Below are 24,049 nucleotides of genomic sequence, written 5' to 3'. Positions count from 1 at the left end.
ATTACAGGCTTGCATGACCAAATCCAGTAATATTCTGCGGTGCTGGGGATCAAACCCAAGACTTTCTTCAGGCTAGGCAATCACTCTTCCCCTGTTTTTGTTTCTTTTGAGACAGTATCTTATCATGTAGTTCAGGGTGATCTCTAACTAGTGATCCTCCTGGTGGATGAGAGGTGGGACTGGCAAGAGTGTTTTTAACCACAAGTAAATGTTTGAAAACTTAAAATTTTCAAAACTTCCTTCATTATTCAAAATGCTCAGTTTTTCTTGAATGTCCATTTTTCAACAAAATATAAGACATTTAAAAGAACCCTATATTCACTGCCTGCCGGGACAGAAAAGGGTCACTAGGTACTGTATCACCCTGAGCTTTAGATCTCTGGTGGTGCAAACCACCAGGGGTCTGCCTGTGCCAAGGAACTGAGCACATAGGCGGTTTGTCTGCCAGCCCGCCAGGCGTGGGGCCTGTGTCCTGCCCAGAGAGCAGCAGAGGAAGAGATTTCCTGTGGCCATATTCGCTCCCTGCCGGGACAGAAAAGCGTCATTAGGTACTGGATCACCCTGAGCTTTAGATCTCTGGGGGTGCAAATCTCCAGGGGTCTGCCTGCACTCAGGAACTGAGCACACAGGCGATTCATCTGCAAGTCAGTCCGTTGCGGGACCTGTGTCCTAGGTGAGAATCAACAGAGGGAGTGACCCCCACCACACCATCTTCGCTCCATAATAGAGCAGAGAACACCTGGTTGACAGTGACAACCTAAGTATAACATTGCTTGAGGCAAGACTGAGCGGGGCTCCAAAGGCACAAAAGAGGAAGGCAGCATATCAGTAATCTGTGCCAGAGGAAACCCAGTCATCTAGCGTTGCAGAAATAACCTTAAAGATCCACAGTAGGTTGAAGCACCAGCCAGTGACAATAAGACCATCTAACACCAGGGAGAACTAGATGGCTAAAGGCAAACGTAGGAACGTTACTAACAGAAATCAAGGCATTATGGCAGCATCTGAACCCAATTCCCCAACAATAGCTAGGAAGTATTGGATACCCCAACACACCAGAAAAACAAGATTTGGATTTAAAATCACTGGTCATGATGCTGGTACAGGAACACATGAAGGATATACTTAAAGAAATTCAGGAGAAAATGAATCAAAAATTAGAAGCCCTTACAAGGGAAACACAAAAATCATTGAAAGAAATCCAGGAGAATACAAAAGCCAATAAGAAGGAAACGCAAAAATCACTTAAAGAAAAACAGGAGAACTTTGATCAATAGGCAGAAGTCATGAAAGAGGAAACACAAAAATCTCTTAAAGAATTAGAGGAAAACACAAATAAGCAAATGATGGAACTGAGCAAAAACTTCCAGGATCTAAAAATAGAAGTAGAAACAACTAAGAAAGCATAAAGGGAGACAACTTTGGAGATAGAAAACCTTGGGAAGAAATCAGGGACCATAGACGCAAATATCAACAACAGAATACAAGAGATAGAAGAAAGAATCTCAGATGCCGAAGATACCATAGAAACCATGGACTCAACAGTTAAAGAAAATGCAAAATGCAAAAAGCTTGTAACCCAAAACATCCAGGAAATACAGGACACAATGAGAAAGCCAAATCTAAGGATCATAGGTATTGATGAGAGTGAAGATTTACAACTTAAAGGGCCAGCAAATATCTTCAACAAAATTATGGAAGAAAACTTCCCTAACCTAAAGAGAGAGATGCCCATGAATATACAAGAAGCCTACAGAACTCCAAACAGACTGGACCAGAACAGAAATACCTCCTGTCACATAATAATCAAAACCCCAAATGTACTAAACAAAGAAAGAATACTTAGGGCAGTAAGAGAAAAAGGGCAAGTAACATATAAAGGAAGACCTATCAGAATTACACCAGACTTGTCACCAGAAACCATGAAAGCTAGAAGATGCTGGGCGGAGCTCATGCAGACTCTAAGAGAACACAAATGCCAGACGAGACTACTATATCCAGCGAAACTCTCAATTACTATAGATGGAGAAACCAAGATATTCCAGGACAAAACCAGATTTACACAATATCTTTCTACAAACCCATCCCTACAAAGGATAATAGGGGGAAAACACCATTACAACGAGGAAAACTATACCCTGGAAAAAGCAGGATATTAAGCTTCTTTCATCAAACCCAAAGAAGATAACCACACACTTATAAAATTAAAATAAAAAATGATAGGAAGCAATAACCACTACTCCTTAATATCTCTTAACATCAATGGGCTCAATTCCCCAATAAAAAGACATGGACTAACAGACTGGTTACGTAAACAGGACCCTACATTTTGCTGCATGCAGGAAACACACCTCAATGTCAAAGACAAAAACTACCTTAGAGTAAAAGGCTGGAAGACAATTCTACAAGCAAATGGTCCCAGGAAACAAGCCAGAGTTGCCATCCTAATATCAGATAAAATTGACTTTCAACCTAATGTCATCAAAAGAGACACGGAAGGTCACTTCTTGCTGGTCAAAGGAAAAATCCAACAAGAAGAACTCTCAATCCTGAACATCTATGCCCCAAATACAAGGGTGCCCTCATTCATAAAAGAAACTTTACTAAAGCTCAAAGCACACATTGTACCTAACACAATAATTGTGGGTGACTTCAACACTCCACTCTCACCAATGGACCGATCAGGAAAACAGAAACTAAACAGGGAGACAGTGAAACTAATTGCACCAATTTGGACCAATTGGAGTTAACAGATATATATATAGAGAACTTTTCATCCCAAAGCAAAAGAAAATACCTTTTTCTCAGCACCTCATGGTACCTTCTCCAAAATAGATCATATAGTTGGTCACAAGACAGACCTCAACAAATATAAGAAGATTGAAATAATCCCATGTCTCCTATCAGATTACTATGGAGTAAAAGTGGTCTTTAATGACAATAAAAACAACAGAAAGTCCACATACACATGGAAACTGAACAATACTCTACTCAATGATACCTTGGTCAAGGAAGAAATAAAGAAATCAAAGATTTCTTAGAATTTAATGAAAATGAAGGCACAACATACACAAATCTATGGGACACAATGAAAGCAGTGCTAAGAGGAAAACTCATAGCTTTGAGTGCCTCCAAAAAGAAATTCGAGAGAGCATACACTAGAAGATTAACAAAACAACTGAAAGCCCTGGAACAAAAAGAAGCTAATTCACCCAGGAGGAGAAGAAGAAAGGAAATCATCAAACTCAGGGCTGAAATCAATCAGGTAGAAACCAAGAGAACCATACAAAGAATCAACAAAACCAAAAGCTGATTCTTTGAAAAAAATCAACAAGATAGATAAACCCTTAGCCAGACTAACCAAAGGGCACAGAGAAAGTATCCAAATTAACAAAATTAGAAATGAAAACGGAGATATTACAAAAGAAACCAAGGAAATTCAAAAAAATCATCAGATCCTACTACAAAAACCTGTACTCAACACAACTGGAGAATCTGGAGGAAATGGACATTTTCTTAGACAGATAACAATTACCAAAATTAAACCAGGATCAAATAGACCATCTAAACAGACCTATAACCCCTAAAGAAATAGAAGGGGTCATAGATAGGCTTCCAACCAAAAAAAAGCACAGGACCAGATGGTTTCAGTGCAGAATTCTATCAGACCTTCAAAGAAGACTTAACACCAATACTCTTCAAACTTTTCCACCAAATAGAAACAGAAGGAACACTACCCAATTCCTTCTTCGAAGCCACTATTACGCTAATAACAAAACCACACAAAGATCCAACTAAGAGAATTTCAGACCAATTTCCCTTATAAATATTGATGCAAAAATACTAAATAAAATTCTTGCCCACCGAATCTAAGAACACATCAAAATGATCATCCACCATGATGAAGTAGGCTTTATCCCAGGGATGCAGGGATAGTTCAATATAAGGAAATCCATAAATGCGATCCACTACATAAATAAACTCAAAGAAAAAAAACCACATGATCATTTCATTAGATGCTGAAAAAGCATTTGACAAAATCCAGCATCCTTTCATGCTAAAAGTCTTGGAAAGGACAGGAATTCAAGGCCCATATCTAAACATAGTAAAAGCAATATACAGCAAACCGGTAGCCAACATCAAACTAAATGGAGAGAAACTTGAAGCAATCCCACTAAAATCAGGGACTAGACAAGGCTGCCCCCTATCTCTCTATCTTTTCAATATAGTTCTTGAAGTCCTAGCTAGAGCAATTAGACAACATAAGGAAGTCAAAGCGATACAAATTGGAAAGGAAGAAGTCAAACTATCACTATTTGCAGATGATATGATAGTATACTTAAGTGACCTTAAAAACTCTACTAGAGAACTCCTACAGCTGATAAACAACTTCAGCAAAGTGGCTGGCTACAAAATCAAAGCAAGCAAATCATTAGCTTTTATATATTCAAAGGACAAGCAGACTGAGAAAGAAATTAGGGAAACGACTCCCTTCACAATAGCTACAAACAGCATAAAGTATCTTAGGGTGACTCTAACCAAACAAGTGAAAGACCTATATGACAAGAACTTCAGATCTCTGAAGAAGGAAATCAAAGAAGATCTTAGAAAATGGAAAAATCTTCCATGCTCCTGGATTGGCAGGATTAATATAGTTAAAATGGCCATCTTGCCAAAGGCAATCTACAGATTCAATGCTATCCCCATAAAAATTCCAACCCAGTTCTTCATAGAGCTAGAAAGAGCAATTCTCAAATTCATCTGGAATAACAAAAACCCAGGATAGCTAAAACTATTCTCAACAGTAAAAGAACTTCAGGGGGATTCAGTATCCCAGACTTTAAACTCTACTACAGAGCAATAGTGATAAAAACTGCATGGTGTTGGTACAATGTCAGGCAAGCAGATCAACGGAATAGGATTGAAGACCCAGAAATGATCCAGAACACCTATGGTCACTTGATCTTCGACAAAGGAGCTGAAAGCATCCAGTGGAAAAAAGATAGTCTTTTCAACAAATGGTGCTGGTTCAATTGGAGGTCAGCATGCAGAAGAATGCGAATCAATCCATTCGTATCTCCTTGTACTAAGCTCAACTCCAAATGAATCAAGGACCTCCACATAAAACCTGACACACTGAAACTAATAGAAAAGAAACTGGGGAAGACCCTTGAGGACATGGGCACAGTGGAAAAGTTCCTGAATAGAACACCAATAGCAAAAAAAAAAAAAAAAAAAAAAAAAAAGCCGGGCATGGTGGCACACGCCTGTAATCCCAGCACTTGGGAGGCAGGGGCAGGCGGATTTCTGAGTTCGAGGCCAGCCTGGTCTACAGAGTGAGTTCCAGGACAGCCAGGACTACACAGAGAAACCCTGTCTCGGAAAAAAAAAACAAAACAAAACAAAAAACAAACAAACAAAAAAACACCAATAGTTATGCTGTAAGATCAAGAATTGACGAATGGGACCTCATAAAAATACAAAGTTTCTGTAAGGCAAAGGACACTGTCAAAAGGACAAAATGTCAACCAACAGATTGGGAAAGGATCTTCACCAACCCTAAATCTGACAGAGGGCTAATATCTAATATATACAAAGATCTCAAGAAGGTAGAACCCAGAGAACCAAATAGCCCCATTAAAAAGTGGGGTACGGAGCTAAACAAAGAATTTTCACATGAAGAACTTCGGAGGGCTGAGAAACACCTTAAGAAACGTTCAACATCATTAATCATTAGGGAAATGCAAATCAAAACAACCCTGAGATTTCACCTCACACCAGTCAGAATGGCTAAGGTCAAAAACTCAGGAGACATCAGGTGTTGGCGAGGATGTGGAGAAAAAGGAACACTCCTCCACTGCTGGTGGGATTGCAAGATGGTGCAACCACTTTGGAAATCAGTCTGGCAGTTCCTCAGAAAACTGGGCATGACACTTCCTGAGGACCCTGTTATATCACTCCTGGGCATATACCCAGAGGATTCTTCAGCATGCAATAAGGACACATGCTCCACTATGTTCATAGCAGCCCTATTTGTAGTAGCCAGAAGCTGGAAAGAACCCAGGTGTCCTTCAACGGAGGAATGGATACAAAAAAATGTGGCATATTTACACAATGGAGTACTATTCAGCAATTAGAAACAATTAATTCATGAAATTCTTAGACAAATGGATGGAGCTGGAGAACATCATACTAAGTGAGGTAACCCAGTCTCAAAAGAGCAATTATGGTATGCACTCACTGATAAGTGGATATTAGCCTAGAAACTTTGAATACCCAAGATATAATCCACATATTAAATGATGTCCAAAAAGAATGGAGCAGTGGCCCCTGTTTCTGGAAAGACTAATTGCAAGAGTATAGGGGAATTCCAGAACAGGGAAGCGGGAAGGGGTAGATGGAGGAACAGGGGGAGGGAAGAGGGCTTATGGGACTTGTAGGGAGTGGGGACCCAGTAAAGGGAAAATCATTTGAAATGTAAATAAAAAATATATCAATAAAAAACCCTAAAAGCTTAAACACTGAATATTGCCAGATTTGTGATTCAGAATTTAATGAAAGTCTGAGTTAGTTTATATAATCTCAATAAAAAGACTTTTGACCAAGTATAAAGTAGATATTCTAGACTTGTTATGATTTTGATGAGAAACTTAGATGTCAATGGAAAGGCACTGGTGGCTCAAGGCCTTTGAGACATACTGATGACCGGCAGCCCTGAAGGCCAGGTGAGGGAAACAAACAAACAAACCAGCAGCAGCAATCCGAGTGTGCAGACCTGAGTTTGATACTCAGAATCCATGGAGAAAGAACTGAGTCCTCCAGTTGTTCTGCCCTCCTCATATGTGCCATGGCACATGCCCCTTACTCACATCGTGGGAATGATAAATAGGGTCGGCAAGATGGCCCTGTGAGTAAAGGCATGTACTGCCAAGCTGCTGACCTGGGTTCTATTCCCAGGACCTATATGGTCAGAAGAGAACCAACTCCTCAGAGTTGTCTCAAACTATCACCTCCCAACCCAAGTAAATAAATAAAATAAATAAATATAAAGAATCTTTTAAAAGGGGATTAATGACTTTGTCATGAGTCTGGTAAGCTTTCATGAGTGCAGGTTACTGTAAAGCATGTCAGCTTCTTCCCTCCCCTTGGCACAGCTAGATTCCAGTGCTGCATTCCCACCATAGATACGGCGTCCTGGTGTCCTCACTAGGAACTGGGCAGTTGCTAACCACATATGCAGAGGTCAGAGGACAACTTGTGGGAGTTGGGTATCTTTGACCATGTGGGTTCTGGGGACAGAACTCAAGGTCATCAGGCTTGCCCACTGAGTTATCTCACCAGCCCTCAAGTAAAATTCTTTATAATTACCCAATCTCATGAATTCCATTATAGCAACAGCATATAGACCAAGGTAAATACAGCGAATAGTGGTTTGTAATGGTCAGAATTCTACAGAAAAAACAAAACAAAACAGAAGCAGAAGATTACATACATAGTGGGTTCATTTTATCGATTGATGATTGATTGTTTCAATACAGGGTTCCTCTGTGTAGTCTTGCTGTTCTGGAACTGGCTGTGTAGACAAGATTGGCCTTAAACTCAGAGATCCACCTGCCTTTGCCTCTTGAATGTTGGAATTAAGGGCATGCACCATCAAGATCAGTCAAGGTATTTTTTAAAGTAGCTCAGGCTGGCTTCCAAGTTTCCATGTAGCCAAGTGTGACCTTGTGCCTCTGCTTCACCTGCCTCCTTCTCTAGTGCTGGGACTGCAAGTGTGTGCCTCCACCGCAACGCTTGCTTTGTTATGTTAAAAGATTTATTTCCAGGAAGTGGCTCACATAATAGTAGGGTTTGGCAAATCCAAAATAGATAGAAAATGCTGGTTGGTTGTAATGTCTGGGGCAGGAGAGGTTGTAGTATCAAGTACTATTTCTTCATCAAGAAAATAGTAGTTCTGTTTTAGGCCTTTTACCTGATTGGAGAAGGCCCACTCAGAGGACCAAGGACAATCTTATTTATTTAATAGTCAAATAACTGTGGATGTTAGCTGTATCTATAAGATAACTTCAAAGCAACTCCTATACTGGATTTTCATTGGCTGACTGGACAGTAGACCACATTTGTGGTGGTTTGAAATAAAATGGCCCATAGGCTCAGAGAGTGGCACTATTAGGAGGTTGAAGTATTACTTGCTGAAGTAGGTGTGGCCTTGTTGGATGAAATGTGCCACCCGGAGCAGGCTCTGAGGTTTGAGGTGCTCAAAGCCAGGCCCAGTGAGGCATTTTCTTCCTGCTGTCTGCTGATCCTCTGATCCTCATGTAGAACTCTCAGCTACCTCTCCAGCACCATGGCTGCCTTTGCCCCACCATGCTGACAATGGATTAAGCCTCTGAACTGTGAGCAAGTCCCAGTTAAAGGCTTTCTTTTACAGGAGTTGCCATGGTCATGGTAACTCCTCACAACAATAAAAACCCTAAGTCAACATTGAAATCTGAAGTTGACATAAAACTAGCTATCACAAGTCATTCTTTTTTTTTTTATTTATAAAACAAACATATGGTTTGATAGCCATCCTACCATAGCTTTCTGTACTGGCTGGTTTTGTGTGTCAACTTGACACAGGCTGGAGTTATCACAGAAAGGAGCTTCAGTTGGGGAAGTGCCTCACAACCTCCATGAGATCCAGCTGTGGGGCATTTTCTCAATTAGTGATCAAGTGGGGAGGGCCCCTTGTGGGTGGTTCCAACTTTGGGCTGGTGCTCTTGGGTTCTATAATAAAGCAAACTGAGCAAGCCAGGGGAAGCAAGCCAGTAAGAAACATCCCTCCATGGCCTCTGTGTCAGCTCCTGCTTCCTGACCTGCTTGAGTTCCAGTCCTGACTTCCTTTAGTGATGAACTGCAACATGGAAGTGTAAGCTCAATAAACCCTTTCCTCCCCAACTTGCTTCTTGGTCATGATGTTTGTGCAGGAATAGAAACCCTGACTAAGACACTTTCTCAAGTGTTACTAGAGTACACAATCTGTGCTTTCCGTAATCTTGCAGATGTAAATACAAGTTTGAATAAGAATAACATGGCCATTATTAACTGCAGAAACTCACAAGGCAGCCAGATTAGGTTAAGGAGGAAAGTCATTCAAGATACTCTCCACACATTTATATTCATTTTAGACTCCTTAATGTGTAACTTTCCCTCTGACAGGGCCAACCTTGCAAGAGAGAACCTGATATGTTTTTCTTTGAATACCCTGAAGCTGAATAACTTTTACATCCCTGAGATATTCAAGCGGGATTTCATTGTGGGCAAATTTCTTTTATAAAACTTTTTGTTTGTTTGTTTGGTTTTCTGAGACAGGGTTTCTCTGTGTAGCACTGGCTGTCCTGGAACTCACTTTGTAGACCAGGCTGGCCTGAACTCAAAAATTCACCTGCCTCTGCCTCCCTTGTGCTGGGATTAAAGGTGTGCACCACCACTACCTGGCCTTTTAAAAAACTTTACAGGTTTCTTTTTGTCACAATAATCACTAATTCTCTGAATTGCAGTCAATATTGAGCTGATTTTGTACGAATGTAACCCTCAAAGCCACTGAGAGTGTGTCCTCACCACCTGGTGCATCAGCAAGGTTGACCTACAGGAAGTTCTGGAGAGTGGTCACTGAACACTAGTGTACAGCGGCAGGCAGTTAGAATTCTCACAGACCACCCAGAAGGCCTCTCCAGGAGGCTGCACTGAGGAGAAATGGGAATAACTGAGGAGATGTTTTACTCCATGTTTGAGATTCCGCTGGGGCATGGTCCTATGACCCATCCTTTGTCAATTTCCTACCTCTCTTTCCTTAAAATACATAATCTTTGGTAAAGACAATTACAAGGTCATACTTTTACCCAATACTATTAACTAATAATTCAATTTTACTACTTCAATTTCTAAATAATCATTGCAAAATACATAACAGAGAAGATAAGCATACTGTTTTGAGCACAATGAGAGGAAGACAAATTTAAAAAGCATGACTCCTGTTTTTGAGGCCATAATACTATACTGTAGGAGAGAAAACATATACGTTTTCTTGGGCATTGTAATATACTCCTTTAATCCCGACACTTGGAAGGCAAAAGTAGCATTACTTTGTGTGTGTGTGTGTGTGTGTGTGTGTGTACGTGTGCAGGCCATGCCTATGTTAGAACATGTACAACATGTTAGTACATCACTTAGGAACTGCTTCTCTCCTGCCACCTGGTGGGATCCAAGGATGGAATCCAGGTAGTTGGCTTACCTGTTGAGCCCCTACTGGCTGAGCTGTCACAAGAAAACTTTTTGAGAAGCAATAAAATGACTTATGGAAAACAGTAAATTGGTGTGAGCAGAAGATGTCTGTATCTGCCTCTTGAGGAATGTGTTATGGTGTATAATACAAAATACCACAAGTGACTTAAAGGACAGAATTTCCTTTTCTCAGTTTGGAAAACCAGAATACAAGATTATGATGCCAACAAGATTGGTTCCCGGTGAGGGCTCTTTATGGCTTGTGAATGGATACCTTGCCGTGTTCTCACGTGACCCTTTCTATATCCATGTACATTCCTGGTGCTACTTTCTATTCTTTCTAAAACAGACTTATTTTTATTTATGTATATATGCAAATGTGTACAGGAGTGGAAGTGTAGCACATACATGTAAGAGAGGCCAGCAGAGGGCACTGGACCCTTTGGAACTAAAGCATAGGTTCACGGTGACCTGTGGGTCACAACCCTTTTGGGAGTCAGTCACATTATCAGATATCCTGCATATCAGATATTTACATTGCAACTCACAACAGTAGAAAAATTACAATTTTGAAGTAGCAACAAGATAATTTTATGGTTGGGGAATCACTACAACCTGAGGAACTGTGTTAAACGGTCATTAGGAAGGTTGAGAACCACTGAACTAGAGTTTTCAGATGTTTTGAGATACCTTGTGGGTACTGGGAACCAAATTTGGGTCTTCTGCAGAGCTGTAAGCATCTTACCTGGTGAGCCATCTCTACAGCTCCTCTCTGTGGGGTGGAGGATGCCAAGTGAGTGGCATGACACTGAGTGAGTGTACAGCTGTTCTAAGGACCAAGGCCTCAGACTCTGAGGAAGCTGGCAGGCTTCTTCCTGGTCCAAGTACAAGTATCTACGGATGATTGATCGGTGTGTACAAAACCTAGAAGCTGTAGCTGTCTTCTCTCTTTTTCCTGTTTTCCTACAGAGACTAGCTGTCCCTCCTCCCCCACCCTACGCACACTGAGGTGCAGAATTGTCGAGGTAGTTGGTGCTGATTCATCAGAGTGAGCACAGCCCACCCGAGCCCAGCTCTTCCGTGGCTTTGTGTATAACATTTCTTTAGCATTACTGTTCTTTCTTCATTCCCCTGCTACCCCAGTCAGGTGTTCAAGGCACAAGCTTCTCTCTCTCTCTCTCTCTCTCTCTCTCTCTCTCTCTCTCTCTCTCTCTCTCTCTCTCTCTCTCTCCTGGGTTTCACCATATAGTCATGGCTAGAGCAGAACTTGGACCAAAAGTTGTTATATAGACCACTCTGTCCTAGAACTCACAGAGATATACCTGCCTCAGCCTCCTGAGTTCTGAGGTTAAAGGTCTGTACAACCACGCCCATCATTATTCATTTTTAAATTTTATGTGTTATGGTTGTTTTGCCTGCACACATTTCTGTGCATCATACATATGCCTTGTGCCTACAGAGGGCAAAAAAAAGGGTTGGACCTTCTGGATATGGAGTTACAGGCAGTTGTGAGCTGCCATGTGAGTGCTGGACATCAACCCGAGTTCTGAAAGAACTGCCATTGCTCTTAACCACAGAGTCATATCTTCAGCCCCCATTATACATTTACATTATACCAAATATTACAAAGGTATTCAAAATTAATATTTAAAATCCATCCTCATAGCAGGGAGCTGATGGCACACGCCTTTAATCACAGCACTTGGGAGACAGAGGCAGGCTGCTCTTTGAGTTCTTAGTTAAGGGTTAGCCTGGTCTACAAAGAAAGTTCCAGGACAACTAAGACTATACAGAGAAACCCTGTCCCAAAACCATCACACCCACCAAATTCATCCTTATAGTTTAAAAGCCAATGTGTAAACTATTCTAATAGTAACAATACCAATACCAACAATGAACAAAATTCAAAATAATATTGCAAAGGATACACACACACTACAATTTCCATTTTTGGGATATGGAAGGTAAGACTGTAAGGTTAAATAGCTTTAAGAGAGTTGTGATTGGAACCTGGGTCCATCAGACTCCCATCCTGCCACACTGTGTTGATACTAGAAACATTCTTCTGCAAGTAGATAAACTGCCCCTAAGATCCATTTCCTCTGCACCAAAGAAGAGCCAGTGGTTTCCTCATTCCATTTAGTTTGATTTCTGGGCTTTTCCTTACATGCTACTCTTGTAGGAATTCCACAACCTCTAATTCTTCAAATATCTCAGCTACATAGTTTCTTGTCAGCAATGAAGCTGCTACTTCCTGAATTTCTCACTTAGTAATTCCTCTTGGAGCGTACATATTGCAAGCACCATCATGTGCTGCAGTTGTGAATTAGATGTTCCCGAAATTATTTATACATCCACTCTGTTTATCTTCATGCATTTATTCATCCACATCCTGCCTATCAGTGGAGGGCTGCACCGGTTCAATAAGTTGCTGCAGAGACCCGATGGTTTCCCAGAACCCACATGAAGATGCAAAGAGAAAACTCACTCTACAACATTGTCCTTGGGAGGCCTGCAAGATGACATAGATAATAAAAGCGCTTGCTACCATGCCTAACCTGAACCTGAGTTCAATTGCCAAAGAGATGCCAAAGCTTTTAAGTTCAGACTCTATTTTAGAGAGCCTGACCAAAGTTTGAACTCAGGTAAACTAACAGGCTGGTACCTAGCATTAGTTTCTGAGGTGCCCCTCAACAAAACCGGAGCCTAGCTCCAGTCTCTAGGCTAACCCCAACAAGACCTGTGTCTCCAGAAAACAACAATGTGTCTTATTCCCCCAACAAACCTGCACTCCAGGTTACAAGCCCACCCCTTGCTTAATGACCACCAATGCAGAGGGGAGCAGAAGTTAAGTTTATGATATGACTTCTTGCACCAGCCAGTTATGTTAAAGGCCACAGTAGCTTTCCAATTAGATGCTTGCACATATACTCCCTGATTGCTGCTTACTATAAAGCCTTGTCCCAAAAGACATTCCGGGCTCCACACCACAAAAACTGTCTGGTGTGTGTAGTGGCTATTCCTAGTTGTCAACTTGACTATATCTGGAATAAACTACAGTCTAGAATTGGAAGGCTCACCTATGATCCTAATTTGGAGGCTCAGAGATATAAGTTTCTGACCTGGATCTTGGTATAGAGATCTTGAAGCATAGTGGCTAAGACAAGGAGATCTCGAGTTTAAGATCATTTGGGATTAAAGGCATGGATGCACACACTTTAATCTGGGCCACACCCTCTGCTGGAGACCTACAGTCTTTAATCTGGGCTAAACCCTCTGCTGGAGATATATAAGGACATTGGAAGAAGGAAGATTTACTCACTCTTCCTTGCCTGCTTGCCTCGTGGGACTGAGAAATTGCTGGATCCTTGGACTTCCATCCACAGCTGCTGCTGACCATTGCTGGGGAGTTAGACTATAGACTGTAAGTCATCGACAAATTCCCTAACTATATAAAGACTATCTATACGTTCTGTGACTCTAGAGAACCCAAACTAATACAGTGTGACAGTGGTGTGTTGTGTGTGTGTGTGTGTGTGTGTGTGTGTGTGTGTGTGGGCGAGGGCGAGCTAGCTTGAATAAAGACCCTGCTGTAAGTTGCATCAGAGTGGTTTCTGTGTGTGTTTTGGGGGCTCACTAACATTTCCCTGGCACAACACCTGAATCCATATTGTTGAGAAAGCCAACTCTAACAAGTTGTCATCTCATTTCTACAAGCATGTACTTACTCTCTCGTGCTCTCTCCCCCACCCCCGCCACAAATGTAAAAAAAAAAATGTAAAATATTATCCTCAGATCTCCAGACTGAGAGTGCATATTCCCACCCCGAAATAAAAAAGGAAAAAAAGGGCTGGAGAGAGGGCTTAAGAGCACTGGCTGTTCTTCCAGAGGTCCTGAGTTCAATTCCCAGCAAACACATGGTGGCTCACAACCATCTATAATGAGATCTGGTGCCCTCTTCTGGCCTGCAGGCATACATGCAGGCAGAACACTGTACACATAATAAATAAATAAATCTTAAAAAAAAAAAAAAAGAAACAAAATCAATCAGTGGATTCTACACACATTACTTAGATGTAGATTTTCCCGTTTGCCAGGCAGTGGTGGCCCATGCTTTAATTCCAGCACACAGGAAGCAGGGGCAGGGAGGTCTTTGCGTTCCAGTCCAATCTGGTCTACAGAGCAAGTTCTGGGACAGCCAGAGATACACAAAGAGAAACTGTCTCATAAAACAAACAAAAAAACAACAACAAAAAACAAAACAAAAGGTTTTCCCTTTAACTGCATTGATAAAAAATGGCCATCTATTAGTTAGCCTGATCTACTATAACAAAATATCAATTGCATCAACAAGAACTTACTTCTCCCAGTTCTGGAGACAGAGAACACTCTATTCCTCTTCTTACAAAGCCACATATCCTGTCGCTTTATGACCCACCCTCATGACCTCACTTAACCTTAGCTACCTTAAAGGTACACTCTTCAAATATACTCATACTGAAAGTTGGGATTTTAACATAGGAAACCTGGAGGATGCAGTTTGGTCCACAGTAAGCATCCTTTGGCAGGCCTCTACCCTCAAGGTTTGGACAGTATGCTGAATGGAGTCTGTAATTCAGTTCACTACAGAGTGTTGTCATTTTACCAGGTTTAATTCTTCCATGGTGTAACTCAGTGGTAGAGTTAGGTTTATCTACCATTCGGACTCTGGGTTTGCTCCTAACAGCAGAAAAAAAGTGTCATCTATAAATACAGATAATGTCTCCACATATATCAAAGTAAATTTCTTGACAGTATTTATTTTCTGTGGTCTTGTTTGTTTGTGTTTGTGTTGTTTGTGTGTGCTCACTCTGACCCCGTCATCTTCCTGGATAGCTTCATGGGTGATCAGAGGCATGAACCATCAGTTGTGGCTCTTTTGTTTTTTTTATTTTATTGTTTTTGATGTTATTGTAAAGATTTTCCATTTTGGGGATGGTATCTGGCTATGTTATGCCTTCTGAGTTGCTAGGGTTATAGGTGAAGCTATCTTCCCTAATTGGATTTCTTCTTAATTTTGCATTTGGATTGTTTTGCTAATATGCTGAAATATACTTGATTTCTGAGATTTTATTTAGAATCCTACAAACTACACTTGGTTAGTTAAAATTTTGTTTATTTAAAATTCTTTCTATTTCTTAAGATTTCTTATGTATAAGACCATGTCATTTAAGCTACAGCATAAATCCATATATGCTTCTTCCTATACTAATTTGGATACATTTTCTTTCTTTTCTGGTTGCCTTGGTTAGAACCTCCACTCTGGTGTTAAATACAATTGGTACGGTTGAGCAGATCAGAGCCTTGCTCCTGATTTTAGGGTGAAAGCATCGATCTTCACCATTAATATGTTAAATGTCAGGCTTTCCCAGATATTGCTAAATTAATAAGGTTGAAAATGGTTCCTGGATATTCCTGGTTTACTCAATATTTTTACCACAAATAAAGATTGAATCTTGTCAAAGTCCCCCCCCCCCCACTGAAGCTCAAGGAACCCCACATACATAGTCAGTTAGAGATAAACCAGGACTCACGGTATCCTGCCTGAAAGGAAACAAAGCAGCTGAAAGTCAAGACAGAAACCTGATAAGGTTTATATAACATGTAAGAAAACCTTCCACTTCCTTCAAAGTTTCTTTTCATAGAAATTCTGTCACCAAGGTATAATTCAAAATATTGTGTGCCTGGCTTGTTGTTGTTCTAAAACAGTTGATAGAGATATACTCTGGGTCAAATTTTCTTTCTCTTTCTTTCTTTCTTTCTTTCTTTCTTTCTTTCTTTCTTTCTTTCTTTCTTTCTTTCTTTCTTTTTCTTTCTCTCTCTCTCTCTCTCTCTCTCTCTCTCTCTCTCTCTCTCTTTCTTTCTTTCTTTCTTTCTTTTTTTCTTTCTTTCTTTTTTTCTTTCTTTCCTTCTTCTGCTCGCCTGTGTGTGACCACCTGTGCGCCACAGCATGTGGTGGAGGTCCGAGAACAACTTGCAAGAGTCAGTTTTCTTCTTCTACCAGGCCAGGCTATCAAAGCTCTAATCGTTGCACCGTCTCACCAGCTTCTGGGACAGACTTTCTTCAGGAGGGTTTCCAGGTTCTCCTTGTCCTCCCCAACCTCCATAGTTTACACTTTGAGATTTCTATCAAAATTCTTAGTTTGCTAGTCTCAATGTCATTGGTTGCCTAAAATACATATCTTCCCACTTATTAAAACTTTGCAGTAATAATCCACAGTCATATTGCCTTTTAATAACAAATGAATTTATTACTTTATGAGTATATATGTGTGTCTGTGTATGTATACTTCACTTCCTGTGAGCAGATGACCTCAGAAGCCAGAAGAGGGCACTAGATGCTTATAAACTAGAGTTACAGGTGGCTGGGTGCTGTTGGATACAGGACCTGGGCGCTAAGCCTGGGACCTGAAATCTAACCTTAGGTCCTTGGGAAAGAGTTCTCTTAACTGCAAGCTGTACTGCCTCTCTCCTACTTGAGACAGCTTCACTGTGTAGCCCTGGCTAGCCTTAACCTCTGAAACTGCCTGCTTCTGCTTTTTGGTACCAGGATGTAAAGCCTGTTTCATCACTTCCTGCCACAACCATATTTTCTCAGAAACTTAACTCCAAACCCAATGGTGATATGGCTCAGCGGTTAAGAGCACTGACTGCTCTCCCAAAGGTCCTGAGTTCAAATCCCAGCAACCACATGGTGACTTACAACCATCTGTAATGAGATCTGACCCCCTCTTCTGGGGTGTCTAAATTCAGCTACAGTGTACTTAAATATAATAATAAATAAAATCTTAAAAAAAAAAGAATGTAAAGTTAAGAACCCTTGTAGTTTGTGGGGGAACATGACATGGCATGACCACTGTGGAAAACAACCCCAAACCCTTATTGTAGTAAAATATATGTACCATAAATAGAACCATTTAAATCATTTTCAGTAGTATTAGGCATATTTTGGTTTATAATTCCTTGCTTGTCCTAGAATTACCTGGCTGGCCTTGCATTCACAGAGACCTACTAACCTCCCAAGTGCTGGGATTAATGGCATTTTTTATTTGAGGATTTGTTTATCAGATTAGGAATCATTATTTCAGTGGCTGAATAATTGATGGCTAAGTGGCTAAGCATGCTTGGTTTTCTTCCAGAGAACCTATGGTTCCTAGCACCCAAAGCCAGTGGCTCACAGGGGATCTGATACTCTCTCTTTTGGATTACACAGGCATGTGCACATGCACACAAGATCATTTAAAATACAAACGAACAAACTGGTTATGGTGGCACACATCAGTAATGCAAATATTTGGAAGGTTTAGGCAGGAAGATCAGACGTTCGAGGCCATCCTTAGCTACATAGGAAGTTGGAGGACAGGATGGAATACATGGGACCCTGTGTGAAAATAATAAAGTAAAAGGACTCATAATTCTAGGACCTAGAGAGATGGCTTAGCAGTTACTGCTTATTGCTTCTGTAGATGACCCAGCATTCAGTTACCAGTACCCACATCTGTAACTCCAATTCTAGGGGATAGATGCCTCCTTGCCTCCAAGGGCACCTATACACATGCAGTGCACATAGTAAACTCAGGTAGGCACTCATATACACATTAATTAAAAAAATATAAATCTGAAGACAAGTTTATTGTAAAGACAAGTAAGATAGTCAGTAAGTAAAGGTGCTGACAGCAGAAGCCTGGCCATATGAGTCCATGCCCTGGAGCACACATAAAGGGTAGAAGAACAGAAGTGATTCAACAAAGTTGTCTTCTGACATGCAGGCAAACAGCGCAAATGTCTACACACACACAGATAATATCTCAAAAGAATCATAATTCTAGGTAACAACTTTCAGAGAATTTCTTTCTTTTGGAAAAATTAGTTTCTTTGCTAATGAAAATTATATAGACCATTATGGATTTCCCTTTTTTTACCTGGAAACACGTAACATATTTTAGTGTTTATCTGTGAAGTCAATGTCCATGTTTCTGGCATAATTTTTTTGCCCATTGAAAAAAGATCTTTCTTTAGTCATACATTTTCCTATTTAATCTGATTTAGAATATATTTTGTTTTAGATTAGTTGTAGGAAGTAGATATTATGTACCTTTTAAGACATTCTTAAAATTTTGACATAATGTAATAAATTGTTCGCTAAATAAAGCTGGATTCAATCTAAATTATAATTTGCTTTGATAACAAGAAAGATTTGAGGGCTGGAGAGATGGCTCAGTGGTTAAGAACACTGATCTTCCAGAGGTCCTGAGTTCAATTCTCAGCAACCACATGGTGGCTCACAATCATCTGTAATGGGATCAGATGCCCTCTTCTGATGTTTCTGAAGCTAGCTACAGTGTACTCATATACATTAAATAATATTTAAAAATCACCACCACCATCAAAAACAGAGACAGGCAGATCCTAAATTCTTAAAAAAAAATTTTTGATTCTTTGAAACAGTCTTACTGCCAGGCAGTGACGCAAGCCTTTAATCCCAGCACTTGGGAGGCAGAGGCAGGAGGATTTCTGAGTTCGAGGCCAGCCTGGTCTACAGAGTGAGCTCCAGGACAGCCAGGGCTATATAGACAAACCCTGTCTGGAAAAACCAAAAACCAAAAACCAAAAACCAAAAAAAAAAAAAAAAGAAAAGAAAAGAAAAGAAAAAAGAAAAAAGAAAAAAGAAAAAAAAAAGAAACAGTCTTACTTTTTAGCCCTAACTGGGATGAACTCAAAGTTCTTCCTGCCTCTGCCAGGAAAAAGGAATATTTCAAAGTACATACAATGTGGCAGAAAATTATCCTAATCACTTTACTGTGAACTTCCATGTTGTGGATACTGTTATCTCACTATACTAAAGTTCAGAGTAACAAAGAAACTTCAGAAGGTTATAAAGTAATTAGGGGTAGGACTCAAGTCCGCTTCAATTTAAACTTCCAGCTCCTAAGCAGCCAGCATACTGTTTCCTAAGCTGCACGTTCTATTTTACATTGTTGATGCCTTTCCCCATTCTGGGATTCTTTCTGAGAGAATGCTACATCCAACTCTCGAATGGAGGAGAACTCTCCTTCCTAACAAGCGTACTGTGCAGCCATCTCTCAGCTCACTAAGTAGAATCTTAGCTCACCCTCTAGACCCTGGCCACCTCAGAGCCTGAGTCTTGCATCTTAGTTCCCCAGTAGAGAGTGGTTCCTCAGATTCTGTCACCCAGCAGGGGCAATTCCTCACTAGTGATGGACAGAGCACCTCAGGCCCTGGTCCACTGGCAGAGCTCTAGGACTCTGAGACTCTTCGGTGTTGTAACAGTTTCCATCTGGCAAGGAAACTCTTTAAACAGGACAGTAAAACAACTCAAAACAGCTTCAGGAAGTCCCTGAAACTCACCAGATTCATTAGGTCCCTCTCTGTCAGAGTAAACAATAAAGATGAGAGTCTCTCTCAGACTAAAGGAAGCTGAGGTGAAAAGAAAAAAAAAAAAAAAAAAGCAAGCCTCTCAGACAAGCTGCGCTGCAAACTGTGAGATCGGATAGGGTGTCTGGAAGAAGCAGAAGCCAACTGAGCTGCCTGGAAGGGCTTCAGACCAGAGTCACTTGGAAAGGACAGCCAGCCCACGGAGCTGCCTGCAGGCTGTGCAGTGTGCTCGAGGCCCCCATGCTGGGGTGGGCCCTGGGGATGCAGCTGTCTGAGTCGTTCCTGCTTCTGTAGGTAACCCCTCATCCATACTCCTGTCAGAAGAAAGCCTACTGGTTTGCCAACTTGGACTTTGGTGTTATCTGTTCTTTGGTCTGTTCTTTGGATAGGGAGCCTTATCCGCGTTGAAATGTGTTTAGCGTCTCCCCAGGAAAAGTTTTGTCACATAACACTCAGTAGAGGGCAACACCCCTCAGCAAACTTTCTGAGAGACTTCTCTCCATAGTCCCGAGCCAAGTCACATCCGCACCTTTCCATTTCCTAACCTCTCCCCACAGTGGCGTTCCCCTCCTGCCATTCTCTTTTTCTGCATCTTAGTGTCTCTCTTCAACTCCCTCTCTCTCCTGGTCGTCTCCGTTCCCGGATCCCGCAGAAAACTCACGCAGCGCTTCTGTTCTCGGTTGCTCCGCCAGTCGGCTCGGTGCTTCACCTCTCCCGGCAGCCAGCTGAGTGATCTGAACCACGGCCGTTCAGCTACCGGGCCTGGAACTAGCCCTCAGTCAGCGGACACACGAAGCTCCGCCCCCATCTCCTATTGGCTATCGTTCTCAGAAAGTCCCGCCCCTAGCCGCGCAGCCCGCCTCTCCGCCCCGCTTCCCTTGTTTTCATTCCCCCTGTCACACGAGGCAGTGGCAGCCCCGAAGTGGGAGGGGAGAAGTTGGAGCGGAGAAGTCGTAGAGGGAAGGGGACGGGAAGAGGGCGGAAAGTGAAGGGCCCAGAGCGCCTCTCTGTCCCCGATCTAACTCAGTTCTCGACTGCTCCGGGCCGGCGTGGTATTGTGGGATCGCGGCGCTTGGCCCGAGACTCTCGCATCCGCAGGGGCGTCCACTCGAGAGCGCCTCCTGTTGTCCGTAGGGCTCTCCTGCCATTCCTCGGCCCCCCAACTCCTCTCGCCCCCCCATCCCCTCCTCCTCCATCCTCCAGTTCAAAATGGCGACGGCGGCGGCGGCGGCGGCGGCAGCAGCAGCGGCGGCAGCGGCGATGGCTCCTCCGGGCTGCCCGGGTTCGTGCCCCAACTTCGCCGTAGTCTGCTCTTTCTTGGAACGCTACGGGCCGCTGCTAGACCTGCCCGAGTTGCCGTTCCCAGAGCTGGAGCGGGTGCTGCAGGCGCCGCCGCCAGACATCGGCAACGGAGAAGGTAAGCGATCGGCCCGAACGCCCGGCGGGAAGCGGCCCTGGCGCGCTTTAGCTCTCCACAGCTACCCTGGGGCTCTGCGGCCGACCTTCTCCAGGGACTGGGCAGAGCGGAGTCCCTACTATGCGTAGCCCGGGGGGTTCCTGGGTGCTGGGGAGGCGGGGCGGAGGCCCCCTAGGGCCACCGTGCCCCACGGGGACGGGGGTGGGGGCGTCGCGGGCCGGGGGTGGGCTAGGGCCCAGGAGGGGGTATTGTGCCGGGCAGACGATCTGGGGCCGGTGCGGCCGGGTCCCCCCCGCCGGTGTTGCCTTCAGTTCTTATCCCTTTAGGTGGCGGGGGAAGGGGAGCGCAGGTTCCGGCCAGCTTTGCGCTTTTCTCTTCCCCTCCTCCCACCAATCCGCCCCACCGTCTCCTGGGAGGCTGGGCCCATCTTCTCCCGGCGCCCCCTCTGCTCACTCCACCTGAGTGGGCGGGGGCCCGCGGACACTCCACTCTCCCCGTGGTGGGAACTCCCCCGAGAGAGTCGGCTCCTGCCTTTTCCCGTCCCCTGGAGGGCTGATCTAGCCCCCTAAACTCCTTCCTCCTTGGGAGATCGGCTCCTATGACTAGGGAGGGGGCTTCCCCCGTATTCTCGCGTAGGAAGGGGAAATGAAGTCGGCCCAGCTTCTCCGCTCTGGGGAGGAGAGGGTTAATATCTCCTCCTCCATAGTTTCTCTCCTCACCACCTCCCCCAAAATAATAGAAAAGCATCTCTCCACTTTTCTCTATCCCTTCCCCCTATCTCGGCTACAGGGCTTAAGGGGAGAAGAAGTCACTCTTCCATTTGCTGGCTGGGGTGGGGTGGTTAGTCTGTAGGCTGGAGGAGGGGCTCAGATGGCTGGGGAAACAGTTGAAGAAGGTGCTTGTTGCTCATGTTTCTCTCTGGTGCCGCTGGTCTATTATTGGTGTTCGCAAGTGGTGCTCCTTCCACATAAGGCCACCGCGCCGGTGCAGGGCGCATGCTCTGCCCGGCCCCATTGAAACTTCCTGCTGCTGCTGCTGGTCGTGGTTCTTTTGCAGGAGCATCTCAGCGCTGTGTTTGCTGCTTGCAGTCTTCACACGCTGAGCGCAAACCCTCTCCCCTATTAATCCTGATCCATTCCGCTCCTTTTCTGGTACTTTATTTCCCTAAGAGAAGACTAATTTGTGTACTCTGAACATTGCCTTTGTCTAGCTACAGCCCTTGGCCAAAGAAGAAACGTTTTCCAAATAGGTCTTCTTTTCTTTTTTTTCTTTTGATCTGTGCGTAGATGACCAGGGTGGACTGGGTATTGTACGAGGCATGATAGCTGTGACCTTTGTAAGAAAGCTGAGTTGCTTTTTTGTTCTCTATAGAAATTATGTTTCTGATATGATGTATTTACATAGCTAAGGAAAGACCCACGTGTGAACTCATTCAAAGTATTACCTGTAGAGAAAATACGTGATAATACAATGTTATTAGGTATCAATTCTACAGCAATTATTGGTACAGTTGTCCTTTACTTTCTGTCCCCTTTCTCTTTTGAGACTGGCCTGGAATTCTGTAGACCGTGCAGGCTTGGAACTCTTAGAAATCCTCCTGCCTCTGCCTGCCGCAAGCCAGGATTAAAGGCATTTGTCATGCCAGGCTCTACATCTTTTTTACTGGCTCTCATTTCTTAGACTCTCTCTGGCTATAAAAGGCTAGTTTTTTTAAACTATGAAATTGGAGTTAAATTACTTTAGGTTAAGACTTTTTGCAGAATTTCTTTGAACATTAAGCTTCTAGTATATTAATTTCATTATCAAATCATATTTACATTCTTTTTGAAAGAAGTAGTTACTGTGAAGTGTTAATACCCTCACTTAATTTTAGGATACCTTAAAAATAATAGTGATTTATTTGTCAGAAAATGTGAGAACTTGGGGGGAAATGTTCTTAGACTTTATTTGGACTAAGGTAAGAGGCAGACATAGATTGTTTTGGGGTACCGTTGCATTTTGAATAGTAGATTAATTTATTTGTTTTTGTTTGTTTGTTTGTTTGTTTTTTGGAGACAGGGTTTCTCTGTGTAGCCCTGGCTGTCCAGGCTGTCCTCAAACTCAGAAATTTGCCTGCCTCTGCCTCCTAAGTGCTGTGATTAAAGGAGTGCGCCACCAGTGCCAGGCTAGCAGATTAATTTTTAATCATTTGCTTATTTGGTATTAGTATTGAAAGAGAAAAGTTATTAGGATAGGTTTGATATTTCTAGCATTGAACTTTGGGCCTTTAGCTAAGGAAAGATGGGAAAGAGGTTGGGCTAAGAGGAATCATTTAGCCCAGCCACAGCATTACCATGATAGAGTTGCTAAGAGGACTGAGAATAATAGACTCAGTTGTGGGGAATCTAAGAATAGTTGTTAATTAATGTCACCCAGTTCAAGACACGTGGCAAATGAAAAGTCTCTCTGAAGGTGAAAGTTTTACTGTGCAGGATAAAGATTTTCAGAACTTGGATTATGGCATAACTTAACAATAGTTCAGCTAATAAGATTGACTCAGACTTTTGGGGAAGGAAAACTAGAAAGAGTTGAAAGGCAAGTGTTTGTGTTGAGCAATGTAATATAGGTTATAGAACAATTTGTTTCACTTATGTGGACCTCACTTCAGTAGACAAAGATAATGGCTAAGAGCCAAATGAAATGTTACTTTTTTTTTTTTTTTTAATAAACAAGATTCTTGGGCTGGAGAGATGGCTCAGCGGTTAAGAACACTGACTGCTCTTCCAAAGGTCCTGAGTTCAAATCCCAGCAACCACATGGTGGCTCACAACCATCCTTAAGGAGATCTGCACTCTCTTCTGGAGTGTCTGAAGACAGCTACAGTGTACTTATGTATAATAAATAAATAAATCTTTTAAAAAAATTAATAAACAAGGTTCTTACAAATATTCC

At 42.5% G+C, this 24,049-nt stretch overlaps 2 protein-coding genes across 7 annotated transcripts in view; one reads left to right on the top strand and one right to left on the bottom strand.

Moving 5' to 3' along the window:
- The window catches only part of Aamdc (adipogenesis associated Mth938 domain containing), a 34,811-nt gene extending 14,207 nt beyond the window's left edge, over positions 1 to 20,604 (bottom strand). For 2 of the 6 annotated variants that reach the window (XM_052158371.1, XM_052158361.1), the window contains exon 1: positions 20,363 to 20,508. The gene's annotated coding sequence lies outside the window, so the exon portion shown is untranslated. Of the gene's footprint in view, positions 1 to 6,662; positions 6,961 to 20,362 lie in introns of those variants that run through there. The other 4 variants (XR_007973506.1, XR_007973508.1, XM_052158380.1 and 1 more) reach the window with 4 other exon arrangements.
- Positions 20,605 to 20,829: 225 nt separating this feature from the next.
- The window catches only part of Rsf1 (remodeling and spacing factor 1), a 122,332-nt gene continuing 119,112 nt past the window's right edge, over positions 20,830 to 24,049 (top strand). The window contains exon 1 of the mRNA XM_052158346.1: positions 20,830 to 21,118. Within this exon, the coding sequence (XP_052014306.1) occupies positions 20,911 to 21,118 (208 nt within the window). The 5' untranslated portion in view covers positions 20,830 to 20,910. The remainder of the gene's footprint in view (positions 21,119 to 24,049) is intronic.

This window comes from Apodemus sylvaticus, chromosome 1 (assembly GCF_947179515.1).
Source record: "Apodemus sylvaticus chromosome 1, mApoSyl1.1, whole genome shotgun sequence".
Classification (NCBI taxonomy): domain Eukaryota; kingdom Metazoa; phylum Chordata; class Mammalia; order Rodentia; family Muridae; genus Apodemus; species Apodemus sylvaticus.
This window is presented reverse-complemented; position numbering and strand designations above follow the sequence as displayed.